Source organism: Hippoglossus hippoglossus, chromosome 4 (assembly GCF_009819705.1).
Source record: "Hippoglossus hippoglossus isolate fHipHip1 chromosome 4, fHipHip1.pri, whole genome shotgun sequence".
In the NCBI taxonomy this organism is placed as follows: Eukaryota; Metazoa; Chordata; class Actinopteri; order Pleuronectiformes; family Pleuronectidae; genus Hippoglossus; species Hippoglossus hippoglossus.
This window is the reverse complement of record NC_047154.1, coordinates 19,457,954-19,471,460: the sequence shown is the minus strand read 5'-3', so window position 1 is coordinate 19,471,460 and position 13,507 is coordinate 19,457,954. Positions and strand designations below refer to the sequence as shown.

General features: G+C 40.5%; 1 protein-coding gene across 1 annotated transcript; it reads right to left on the bottom strand.

The window, feature by feature from the left end:
* Window positions 1-2,141: 2,141 nt before the first annotated feature.
* LOC117759719 (dipeptidyl peptidase 9-like) lies at window positions 2,142-13,168 on the bottom strand. Its single transcript, XM_034582007.1, has 21 exons — window positions 13,024-13,168; window positions 11,128-11,218; window positions 10,394-10,638; window positions 9,351-9,463; window positions 8,814-8,987; window positions 7,728-7,896; window positions 7,528-7,638; window positions 7,259-7,387; window positions 6,650-6,711; window positions 6,447-6,547; window positions 6,143-6,320; window positions 5,866-6,025; window positions 5,585-5,664; window positions 5,278-5,448; window positions 4,896-5,031; window positions 4,663-4,808; window positions 4,171-4,317; window positions 3,846-3,998; window positions 3,499-3,641; window positions 3,087-3,198; window positions 2,142-2,628 (listed from the first exon to the last, which is right to left on the bottom strand). Exons 2-21 carry the CDS (start codon window positions 11,181-11,183, stop codon window positions 2,536-2,538), a joined length of 2,679 nt encoding a protein of 892 aa, XP_034437898.1. The 5' UTR covers window positions 11,184-11,218; window positions 13,024-13,168; the 3' UTR covers window positions 2,142-2,535.
* Between the last annotated feature and the right edge of the window lie 339 nt (window positions 13,169-13,507).

Genomic DNA, 13,507 nt, shown 5'->3' with positions numbered 1-13,507 from the left:
ACATATAAACTTTACTTCAATTATTATTTTTGACGTATGAAATTAGCTTATCATTGACGATATGTCTCCACTTGTACGAACACTGCCATCTTGTGCCGTTAGACCCCGAGTGATCAGTCGTGTTTGGTTGATGTATCTACGATAGTGAGGTCCTGTCGATGTGCTCGACCAATCACAAGTCAGTCTCAGCTGTCAATCATGAAGTTTTCATGTCCTATCCACTGACAAGAGGCGGGATTTAGGACACATATGCTGCGGCCAGCTACCAGGTGGCGATCAAGATGCTTTGGCTTCACTTTTGGGAGCTGTCAGTCTAATGATTCAATGTAAATGAGGGATAAAGTTTCTAATAAGAAATCAATAAGAAATATTCGCTGGGGTTTGAATTTTACATAAAACTTCTGGAAATCAATAATAAACTCAACAAGACTGATTGAAATAACCAAAATAAAAGTCACAGAACTATTTTCTCTATAATTTGAGCCAAACCAGGTGGAGAAAACAGCTGTAAAATAAAACCAATATGTCCAATTACAATTAAAATGTCTCTTCAAAAAGGATCTGATGGAACAATTCAGTGAAACATTCCATGATCCTGCGTCGTCAGTTGAAATTATCTGAACAAAGAGCAGTTTTATCTTTTATCAGGCAAATTAAATTAAAGACCATGTGGACTCCAACACTTTTCATTCTCAGTAGTTTAGTTTTAGGTTTTATATTTATTAGCACTACTGCCCCCTGCTGGGGAAAATATAAAAAACACTATCTCTGCTGAAAGAAAACAGAGCCAAATTTCTGAGCAGAATTTTGTAATTATTTATACTTCAGCAAAGGAAGTTATGTTTTCACGGTCAACAGAATTCCTCAAACTACTGAAGTGTGGAGGGGTGGGGCATGACTCAAGGAAGAACACAACACATTTTGGGGGTGTGATCGGGCGTTAGCTTTGGCCGAGGTATGACTCAAAGGTCGTCTTCAGTGATGCATCTGTGTTTTTCTTCTTGTTGAATAAAAAACACAAAAGAACAAGTTGTCAGTTATTCTCCTGCTTTGGTCTGAAACTCTACATGTATTTTGACCTCTTCTGAACTGAGAGGATCTAGAAGAACCAGTAAAACCAGCTCAACTATATATCATTTCTGGGTTATTTAAGTCAACATGACTAGTTTTTCTAGAGGTTGTTTTACTCCCTCAGACAAACTATCAACATTGTTGCTGGATCTAGTTAATATTCATGGAGGTTCTCAGTTTAATTGCATCACTATAATTCTACTTTACATCTGTGCTTTCAACTCAAACTTGTGTAAAAAGGGATAAAACCTTTAACTGTATAATTTGTCAGCTTTATTTCTCACTAAATTACCTCTGAAATTGTTTATTGGAAAAACAATAAATCTCATTTGGTGACAAGACTTTGAAAAAGATTGTTCACTTCTGTTTATTTCTTCACGTTCTGAGAATACAGATGATCATCAGACACACGCATATAAAAGGCATTATATTTCCATAGGTCCTCACACACACATTCCCTGATATAAACTATATGAGCAGGCTCTCTTCAGCTCTTAAAAGGCCCCTCACACTGAGGAGCTGAGTCAAACATCATCTCATTGTTCAGTCCGTTGGCACAGAGGCAAATATGTAACGTGCAAATATTTGTCAGTAGCAGCAGAAGAAGAAGAAAAAGGCGCTCCGGCGAAAGCAAAGCAAGCGACTGAGTGAAACAGTGAGAGGTCACGACACGGTTGCACCAGTTATGGGTGCATTATAATGCATTAACTGTTTGGGGAAATTCCACTATAGAAACTTGATGTGTAACTTATTCTCTTGTGAACCTGACAAAAGTGTCCCGGAAAAAGTGTCAAAGCAAAAAGAAAAAGAGGAAGCGGTTTCTTATCGAGGTTATTTTTTTTCTAACTTCACTCCAGTGTCTGTTCTTGGAAACATGAAAACAATATGAGAATTGGTCAAATAGAATCACGCAAAAGAGAAAAGGTCTGAAACTGCTCGAAGCTGCTTCCACGAACCGGCTGCAGCAGGTCCACGTCTCTAGTTTTTGCGAGGCTGAAAAGTTTGTTTAGTTAAAGTTTATAACGTCGGTATCGTCACTCTCACATTTCAATTCAGTGTTTTTTTTTTTTCTTGCTTCATCGTCCACCATCACTAGAATCTCAGAAAAGCTTCGGTCCTGTTTGTTCCTGTCCAACAGCGCCCCCTGCTCCTTTTGAAGATTTTTTTCAAACCTTCCACTGCAAAAAGGAGCTTCCTGGCTACAAAATGCTTTGTTTGGTAATTAAACATCTGAATACAAGTCATGTATTGATTTATCGATGCTGAAAAGCTCCAGCACCGTTGAGACTGACGAGCGACTCTTGAGGTGTGACGAGGTTTGGCAGAGCCTGCATTCAGCAAATACATAATAAGATGAATTGAAAGAGAACATGATGCAGCTTTAAATAAATGGAGGAGATGAAGGGAGGAGGGGGAGGATGCAGGGAAGGACAAGGCAAGAAAAGGTCCATGTGTTGAGGATTATCAGAGGTTCTGCTGGAGGAAGTGCAGCATCGTGATCTCGTAATGTTCTCCGGACTCGGGACATCGGATACTGTGTCGCTCATTGGGATAGACCTAAAGAAAGAAGAAAATTCAAGGTCATTGTGGGATTTGCTGGATAGTTCATCACACCACCTTACTTTTTCATTTCAAACTGTATTTTACTCTCAAGAAAGATGATGCACAATGGTAGCGACTGGTGAAAAAGACCATTATATTTTTGTTTTTTTAACAGTTTGTAGATAACAACAATCTCCAGGTTCGTAAATGTACTTCCCTTGAATAATAGGAAAACTAAAAATAATTTCCAAACTTTTCTAAAGTCTATGTTGTGTGGAAATAATAAGAAAACTGCTGAAGCTTTGATTTGAAGCTTTGCACTGAACCTCTCGGTGGAGGAGACGTCACTAAACTGACCGAAAACAAACAAGACCATGATTTCAATCTTCTTTGTAATGTGTTGTTTAAATGATGAAGGCCACAAGCTCACATCAGTCTAACACTAAAATCAGTATGTGAGTGAACCCTCCTACCTGCAGGTTGTACGGTTTCCCTGCTCGGATGAGTTGAGACACCAGGAAGTTGGTGTGAAAAAAGTGTACGTTCTCATCTAGAAACCCATGAAGGATCAGCAACCTGTTGGGTCTGAGTTTCACAGGAACAGTTGTTCATATATAAATACATAGAAGTGAATGTTACAGCAAACATGAAAAAATTAGAACCAAATTATCCACTTAAATAATAATAATAATAATAATAATAATAATAATAATAAACTACATAAGAGCTGGTACGTGAAATGAGCTATATTGTAACCAGACTTGTTATAAGGGAGAAAACTAACCTAAGTTACAGTGAAATACTGCTTTGATTTATTTAATATGTGGACATCCTGTAGTATCTGAATAAACTTAAACCATTAAGATGAAAATCTGAAGTTCTCACTCATTTGGGAGTTTATCGACGTGCAGAGCGACGGAACAGGCCTCGTATCCCTGCTTGTTTTTTTCCGGCGTGTCCAGATATCGCTCCGTGTAGCCGGTGTCGTAGGCCATCCACAAAGTCACTGGAGCTCCTGCAATGGCAATCTACAAAAAAAATACATACACCGTTATACAATGCTTTAAATGGTGTCTTTAGAAATGCAGCCTGAAGAAGAACTCAAACGGTTCCAATGCCAGACATTTTTTAAGTTGATCCATCTGCTGTTGAAGGATCTGTGACTATATTTTTAATCCGTATTTAAAGTCTCCACTAACTGTAAATGAAAAACAGAGTTCATTCGTTTTGACCTTGAAGATGTCGGGCTTATGGATGAGGCCCATGAGAGACAGGAAGCCTCCGTACGACCAGCCGTGGATGGCAACACGACTCATGTCCACACACTTGTACTTGTCGGCTACGTAGTGCAAAGCCTCCACCTGGTCCTCAATCTCCACCTGCCCCTGGGCGGAGGACAGAAAGAGCTCGTTCACTTTTCATAACTTCAATATGCACACAGAACCTTTTTCGACAAACAATGTTTACAAAGTGCAATAAAACAAAGATGTCAGGCTGAAAGTAAAGAAAAGTCTTATCACATTCACTTTCCATTGATCATGCAGTGGTGATAAATACCATTTTGTCCTTCACAGCTCCTTCAAACTTGAGTCCTCGCTGACAGGATCCTCGTCCATCGATCACTAGCACAGCGTAGCCCAGAGACGCCAGAGTGTTCAACCGCAGGTATTTCACTCCTTTATACGAGTTATTCACTAACTGCACCTGGAAGAGGAAGAAATATACATGAAGTTACGATGGAGGATTTGATGACTCCGTTCTGATCTCTGATTTTACAAAAGGGAGTTACAGATTTATCAGTTTTCACCAATTAATTTTATGCCTTCATTTGGAAAGACGGTTTAAAGGCAGCAGCTCGAACAAGTGGTGATTTAAGAATTAGATTGTTGTACAGTTGTAAAGGTCAAACACAAGTGGTCCACATTTTAAAACCTATTCCAAATAATATAATAAAATCCCCAAAGTTCACAAGAAGGTAAATCCCTCGTTGTTCTGCATCTTGTAAGTCTACACAGCATGAATCTAACATTAAAGTGGAAGAGATCAAACCTGTGGACCGCCATAAACAAAGACGACAGTGGGATGCCTCCTGCCGGGGACCAGGTTCTGGGGTTTGTACAACATGCCGTACAGCTTGAAGCCCGACTTCCCTGTGAAGCTGAAGATCTCTGGAGTAGTGTAGTCCAATGGGAAGCCTGGAAACAAACAAAAAGATTTTGTTTTTCTAATAGCTCTCCAATAAGAGACAATATTTCATCCGTCATAAACAAACAGTCTGGTACCAGAGGGCTCCATCATGCTCGCCCAGAACTGCGGCTCTTTGTGGAGCGGGTCAGTGTCGGAGCCAACCAGCTTGAAGATGTGCACACAGGGCGACGAGGTCAAGCTGCTGTAATGGCTGATAAACATGTCGAAGGTCTGTGAGCAAGAGAAGAAAAAGACAAGTTTAACACATCGACAACAGTTTCACTTATATATGTTTGTTTTAGTGAAGGCTGTATCCATGTGGAGCTTTAACTGCTGCTGCCAATACAAACATTTTTCTACAGAAGGTATCGACGCACATTTTATACAAGCAGAACAAATCTCCAGCATCTCCTCAGCAGCTTATTGTGTGAATATATTGAAGAAAAAGTTAATTCGTAATTGTGTGTGTTTCAATACCTGGCTCACGGAGCAGCTGTGGGAGAACCCAGGTTTGGTGAGTCGGACCATTTCGCCCGGCGAGTCGTAGCTCACCACGTAGAGATGATGCTCCAGAGGAGAGTCTTTGGTTCCCTGGAAATAAACCAGCTTTGTCGCCTCGTCCACCCAAATCTGAGGACTGGAGGAGCGCTACAACAAACAGAACAAGAAACACTGTTGAAATGTTTTGTTAAAACAAAGAAGACAACGAGCCTCTTGTCAGAATATTTTTTGTATTCTTGTCCTGAAAGGTTTGCCACAGTTTTGCCACAGTACAATATTTTACCTTTGCTCCGTGATTGGCCAGCACCTCCCACTTCCCACTGGTTATCGTCAGCTCCTCTTTAACTGGACACTTGAAATCATCTGATGGCCGAGAAGCAAACGTGTCATGCAAGTGGCCACACTGAGAGCAGTGGGTTTTGGTAACTTGATTCTACATTCATACGCAGTATTTGTACATGCTGAGGTGAGAAATAGTGGGTTTTATATTTAATTTCATCTCTTTCATTTGTTCTATACAACTCAACAATCAACCTGAGCTCATTCTTCTCCACACAGATTTACCTTCAGAGTGTGTGTAGCCTTTAGCCCAGTGATAGTTGCCGCGCTGTAACACTGACGTGATCTTATACAAGTGGCAGAAGCCTGTTTTAGACTCGTTTACAGTGAGGAAGGTGATTTCATCATCACTGGTTTGGATGAAAGGATGGAAGATGTCATGGACCTGTAGGACGAAAAGAAAGAGTAATAATGTTTTCGTTATGAGGGGAAAACTGAACTGGGAAACCGTTCTGTTTTAGTGTTAGCAGATGTAGAGATGTTTAGTGGTGCTGAGCCTCACGTTGATCCAGATGTCGCTGGTCTCCTCGTAGACGATGAAGGGCTGCACTGAGTCTCCCAGGGCCTCCAGGCTCTGCTGTTTGCTGGCCTCATCCTGATTTGCAGGGATGAAGAGCGCTGGAGGCAAAAAGACCAACTGGAGACGCTGCTGTCGTCGGTCCATCATGACCGCCCACGCACTGACACACACACACACACACAGAGGGACAGTTGTGATGAGTGGGGGTGTGTGTGTGTGCACAGACAAACCAGGGATGAGCTAATAATAACAAACGGCTTTTCAACCTCTTAAAGAAGAAACTTACTATCGACCATCTTTTGTCCATCCAACTCTGGAGATGTACTCAGTCCCTGGAAAGAGGGAGGTGAAGGAAACAGGCAGCTCTTTTTCCTGTGTGCTGACAATCTGAGGGAGACAAAACACCAAGCTGAACACAGCACAGAGCACTTCAGTGTTTTGTTCACAGTGGGGGGGGATAAAATAGATGAGTTGAGGACGAGCGCTCACTTTGCCGAGGTGATCTGTTCGGATTTCTGCCATTTTCAGAGTAATATCTGGATTCTTGCTGCCTGGAAAGAAATAAAACCGTCACAAAAGGAAATATGCAGAACTGTGAAACATTGTTATTGTTGTAAATGTAACAAAAAGCATCGTGAAACCTGCAAAAATCTGATTTTTAAAAAGGTTTTAAAATTAATTTCTCAATGAATCGATTATGTTTTCGAAAATGGTAATAAAAAAAACTGAGATCCCAAAGTCACACCTTCAGATGTCTAATTCTGTCCAATCAATAACACAGAATCCAGACATATTCAGTTCAATATCATGTATGACAACGAAAAACATAATATCACATATTTTAAGAGGATGGATCCAACAAATGTTTGGAATATTTGCTTAAGAAAATGACTAGATTAGATTATCAAGATTATTGATGATCCATTTTCTGTCTATCAACTAGTCAATTAATTGACTGATTGTTGCAGGTATATGTATAACATGTATAAAACATTACTGCTCTTTGTCAAATGAAACAAAAACACTTGAAACCCTCTGGAAAAAAAAAAGATAACTTGAAGTGCATCACATAAATTCTGAGGTTCAGTGCGTGTGTACCTGCACGTGGATATCTGTAGACATCCGTCTTACGCTCCTCCAGAGCTGGAGACGGAACGTGGATGATCTCAACCTCAGACTCGTCCACCTCCTCGTATAAAATCTGTAAAGTCTTACCACCGTCTGATTCTGAGCCACAGAGACGACCAGTAAAACAGGAAGGTATTATTTCATCAGGTAAACTAAAGACTTCATCTGTAATCAAGCATTGTGTATCCTTAGTGTTATTGTTCTAACACGATTGTCTTTCAAGTGTATCACCCACTCACCTTCTCGAGCAGCGGGTGACCACCAGTATCCAGTGAAGCGATCAAACTCTTCCTGTGTGACAAACGTGGCAACACCAGCAGACTTGGGGTCCTCCTTTATATTTTCACTTCCTTAAAATCAAAAACACACATGTAGACACTGTGGAAAAGATGCTGAGGAACTGTGGTGGGGCGGAGTCTGAACATGCTTCATTCCCGACCTTTGTGGCAGAAGGTGAGCCTCCTCTCTTCGCCCGTCTGGATGCTGGTCACCCAGATGTCGTTGTTATTGATGAAGCCGATGAAGTTGGGGTCACCGGGGCAGAGCTTGGGGTCCATGCGTGTCCCTGAACACTGGCTCTTGATCTCTACAGGATTCACTGGAGAAGTCTGCAACAAACACAGAAGGAGAACAGAAGAGAAACTTAAGATCCATCTGTTTATTTTCTAACACAACGTTGCTTTGTGCGTTTTTCATTGACACTGATTGACTGTGTTCCCTCATAGGTTGAAAAAAGTCTCCCACGTTATAGCAAAACAAATGTTTTTCTCTACTCTGAAGTTTATGATTTGAAAATATATGATTGTAAATAGGACAGCAAATAAACACGTAATTTACAACTTGTTTTAATTTCCTTAGATTTGGATTCAAAGAAAACTTACAAGCAACAACTTTGATGATCAGTTTATCATTTAAGTAATTTGAAACCTATAATTGTAAAGCATACTATGTCACATTTTACTTTTCTCTGACTTTTCAGAAAAAAAAGAGTATATAATTGTGAGATTAATAAATAATGAAAGTAATTATTAGTCGGGAAAGGTAACAGATAAAAAAAACAGCGCTGTCTAGTGGACAAACTATGTTGTAATAAATCGTTTTAAAACGTAAAAATAGTTTCTAAATTACCTCTGGCATTTCTGCAACTACTTGTAAAATATCAGTCGCTATATAAGACTGACTAATACTAAAACTGATCGATCTGCATTGATGGATAATAAACAGGTATAAATGGAGCTTGACTGTTTGTGAAGATTCTCAGTCACAAGGTTCATGTTTACAAAGGCAACTCGACACACAAGCATTTCCTGTTGTCTCTGTAAACATGTACAACGTCTGGAGGACCTCAAGTGCTCCGTTCCATTTTAAATGTAACTATTCATATTTTTTCCGAGGAGCACAAAGGGACTTTAAAAGCAGAAATCTGCTCCTCTTTGTAGGAACTATTGACGCATGGGTCTAATCAGCAACTGCATCATCAACACAGCCTCTCTGTGCTGTGTTACTTAACTGTCCCCAAACTCACAATGAGGCTGTTGTTTCCACCATCGTGGCAGTAGTACAGACTGCTGTTGGCCTGGAACAGGAAGAGGCCGCTGGGGCGGTGGTATTCATAGGAGGTGATGCCAGACACCCCCAAACGCTTCCTCTCACGCAGCAGCTCCTCCTCCCGAGAGAAGCCCCCGTGGTGCGGGCTGGCCTGAGGTCAGGGACGACAGGAGGAGAAACAGCGTCACAATGAGGGCCGAGCAAGGTGGAGGTCGAAGACGGTTTGTTCAGGGCATGAAAAACCAACAAACACCAAGTTAATTGAAGAGAGAAAAGCCAGGTAATAATAAAAAAGAACCACATATCTCCTCTACTCAATGATAGGATATTGTGTTCATCAAATCAATACAAAACAGTATAGCTGTTAATATTGAAACATCACCTCAGTGGTCTCAGTTACTTTAAAGGGAGATTTACAACTGTAGCTTTAAATCTTCACAATTATTCTCTAAACAATTAAACATCTGGTGGGAGAGGATCAGAGAGGAGGAAGAGGACGAAGGCTCCTCGTCACCTGAAAGTGATCCAGCATCTGTTTCCAGGACAAAACCAGCAGGGCGTCTTTGCGGATCTTCTTAGGAATGTCAGAGTAAAGTAATGCGTTCTCCCTGCTGGCGTAAGGCATTCCTGTAAGAACAAAAAGAGAGCGAGTGTGAGTCCAGGTAAAGTCAATCTGTTTGACTTTCAGGACATGTACAACCTCTGAAGTCAGCAGCTGTTGATATGTGCAAACTTAGGAGAGATATAACACAAGAGTTTACTATGCATCACTAATTTACAACACAAACTAGGTCTTACCAAGAGATTAGCTTTGTCATATTTGAGAATAAATTAATCTGTACATGACAATGACTGGTAACAGCAACTCGGTGCTTCAGCATGAATTAAACCACCGTGACATCACCCAGTGGTGTTTGAGCTGCTATTTTTTCTAGCGCCATCTTGGTATTTTGAAACCAGAAGTATCCATATTTGTAGGAGTCGGGGGTGGAGCCTGACTGAGAGCTGGAGGACACTGCACACCCCCCTACAACAGCGACCTCACGCAGTATCCACACCCCAATGCATACAGTGCTTCGTCATCTATTGGAAGACTTGAAACTATAGATTGAGATCATAAACTAAATATGAAAATGTTTACTGTTGGTTTAAGTTAAGTGAGAAGCAAAGTCCTTTTCTCATAGACTAGAAGAAACTGAAACCATTTTGCAAAAATGTCTGTTTGCTACAGCTGCAACAGAAATATGTCCACAAAGCAAAATGGTGCTCCTGCTTGACATTCATTTTTCTTTCTCCAGCAGACAGACAGTGAAGGGATTCAATGCAGATCTTTGGATATTTAATGAGCTTGAAAATTGTTCCAGGCTGGTAACTCTGACTCACCAGCTGGATCCACGGATTATTCACAGAGGCATGCGACTTCTCAAAGAGGCTGAAAGGAAGGGATGTGACTCTGTAGCTCCACAGGTCACTGTACGCTGACAGCACCATTTCTCTGACATTTATTGTAGAATATTAATCCATGTCAGACCCCAGGGTTGATTCCCCCCTGCTCACCGAGGTAGTAGATGCGGTGAGAGTGCGGGCTGGCCTCGTCCTTCTGGATGAACTGGAAGTCATGTGGCGCCTTGCTGATGACCATGCCCGTGTTCTTGCGGCTGTTGTGGATGATCTTCCTCAGGCCGTCCCACGTGTGCTTCTCCACCTGGAACTGGGTGGGATTCACATCCTCCATCTCCACCACCTCCGTGCTGTCCGACAGTTCGTCCACCCCCGTCATACCTGCCGCTGCTTCTCTGAATCTGTGGGCCGACACAGACTGATCAGTGAATCTGAATGGGGACGCTCTGTGAACTCATTCAGTGTTCCTCATCAAAAATGCACTGTATCCTTGAGGTTTAATACATGTTTAAAATACTGTATACATTTATTTCTCATACGACATTTGCAAAACTAATTTCAATAATTTGAACCCAAGATTAATTCATAAACATGTTTTGTCACTGGCAGTTTTATTCTTTTTGCCTTTGTATATATTACCACCATAAATCATACAACATTAAAACGTTTATCGATGTCAATCTATTAGAAAAGTAAATAAATAAACCACACACATTTTACATTTTCTCATCACTACAATTGAAAACATTGTCAGGGCTTGACTCAACAGACGGAAATTATATTTTTAGGCAGCAGAATTGGAAAACCCATGTTTTAGCTAAAAGATTTTCATTTATCGAAAATAATGGAAAGGAAATTGGATGAACAATTGAGTAAAAACGTTTGCATACCTCTTTACAGCGTCCTCTGTTTTGTCTTCGATTTTCAGCCTCTTTTCTCTGTGCATTAACCGTTCAACCACCCTGGACCAGACCTGACACCCTGTAGAGAACCAGGTTAACACACACAGAGAGATTTGCTTCAAGATAACAAGAGAGTCCAGATGTTTACACAGCAGCACCTGCTCTAACTGACAACCTAACTTAAACAAACTAAAAAGACATAAATTAATTCAAAACACTTGCTCTACACTAAGCCTACACGCTATCAACAGTGAAGCGGTTACTGAGGCGACGGCCATATTCAGTGCAGACGTCTCTCTGCTGCTTCATCGCGGAGCTGCTGTTCTTCAGCCGACAGGTTCAGCTGTGTTCTCGATACGAACTCTCACTGTGTGTGTGTGTGACTCAGCTGCATGACTCTGACACTGTATCATGAACATGACAAATGTTGCACTGTTACTCCACATTTTAACCACAGACTGTAAACTGTGGGCAGCACAGGAGGCTGTTTTGTTTCCTAGAGCAACAGAACCAACTGCAAATTCTTCATTCCAAGAATATACTCATAACAAGTGTTATCAGGTCTGTCGAAGGTGCAGATGTCATAGTTGCATAATTTGAGTTAAATAGTAGTGACAAACATTCATTCTCCTCCATGTATGATCGTCAATAATCATGTGACTGACAATGATGGGAGGATAAAAGTCACCTTTTATCTTTAGGATATATGTGGTTCGTGGTAAAGTGATTTAAAAAAGAAACTAGAAAATATACTTCCTTGAATTGGGTTACAGGGTAAAGTTGAAACTGTGTATTCTCACAATGTCTGGACCCAACTCCTGTGAAACCATGTTTATCTATTTTCTGTCTCGGCAGCAACCGCGACTCAAGTAGACACAGCTGGTTTCGGTATTGAGTTGACATCGGTGTTTGTTCCTGTTCATGTGAGACTTCAATAATATTCTATCGACTAAAAAAGGGAATTTCCAAATGAGCTCATTAAATATGACAGCCCATATACTGCTAAATTAGAAGAGCAGTAGTGGTAGAGAAAGTACTCAGATCCTCTACAAATAAAAGTCCAATTGAAGTTATACTTCAGTATAAGCAGGAGAATGTACTCGCATGTTAAAAGTACTACATCCAGAAAAAGGTCCCCTGAGTCTGATTATTATTACTACTATTACTACTAAGTATATATAAGATTATTATTACATATACATTATAAGAAGAATCCTATTGTCGTAGTTGGTTGCACCACTTTAACTAATGTGTGAATAACTCAAACTAATATTTATTTTTAATAACAAATCATTATAATCAAATAATTTTCATTCTGCAAATAGAAAAGTGAGAGAATTACCCAGAGCTGCAGGTGTCCCTGATCATTATGTTTCTTTTGTTCAACCATTCGTCCAAAGCGAGAAAATCAATAAAAATAATTTCACATTTTGTAAATATAAGCATGAATTAATATCTTAATAATTTGATATTGTAATGTTTTGTATTATATTAGAAGCCTTTTGTATGTTTTGCTTTTAAACGAATAGTCATTCAATCCGCAGCTTCAGTAAAGAAGAAGAAAGAAGCTGAGCAGCTCATTTGGACATTTTCATCCCTGATCAGAATCGCATGGAAGTCGATCATCTGTCGGTTTGATCCACGTTCTGAGGACCAGGTTTGTGAGAGCAACACTTTGTTTTGACGGATCAGCTGATGAAGTGTTTACAGGCCGACATCTGTCTGCTCTTTAAACCCGACATGATGCAAACTGCCTCAGTGCGCCGGGGTGCTAGCAGTTAGCCGCCCGTTAACTCGTTAGCAAACTTAACCATGGACATTAATGATTAAACACAGCGATACCGACATGAGAACAGAGGAACAGCCATTGGTGTTAAAACTCACACGTTGTGCCCTCGGACCTCTGGAGTCTCCCTCAGCGGGGAGAAGACACGTGAAAACACCGCAGCTCCTGTCAAACAGAGCAGGGAGCTAGCTTCATGCTAACGTGCTAACAGCGAGGAAGCTGTCCAAGAATCAAAGATGATGACCTTTAACCCGGATGTTATCCCCCCAACTTCAGTGTTTTGTTTGTTTGTACTTATTTTTATCTTCCGTTTTCACCCTTTGATCGTGAACGATGTGGGCGTTGTTGAGAGGAAATTCTGAAATATTATGTTCATTTCATTTCATTTCAAGTTCTTAAAAATACCTAAAAAGCGATGGGAGTTCTGTTTCATCCCACTAAAGGAAACCAGTGATTCCTCTGCTTGAATTAAAGCTGCAATTAATGATCATTATCAATTCATTGGAAGATTATTTTCTCAATCAATGACTTTTTCATTTATCATCAAATAGTAAAATAAACTATTGAACATTGCTATTCTTG

Bases quoted from the DNA above. Each gene is read 5' to 3' on its own strand.
- LOC117759719 (XM_034582007.1), bottom strand. From the start codon at position 11,183: ATGCACAGAGAAAAGAGGCTGAAAATCGAAGACAAAACAGAGGACGCT. The intron at 10,639-11,127 runs GTATGCAAACGT...GTCGGCCCACAG, and splicing joins ACAGAGGACGCTGTAAAGAG to ATTCAGAGAAGCAGCGGCAG. The intron at 2,629-3,086 runs GTAGGAGGGTTC...TTCTTTCTTTAG, and splicing joins GGAAACCGTACAACCTGCAG to GTCTATCCCAATGAGCGACA.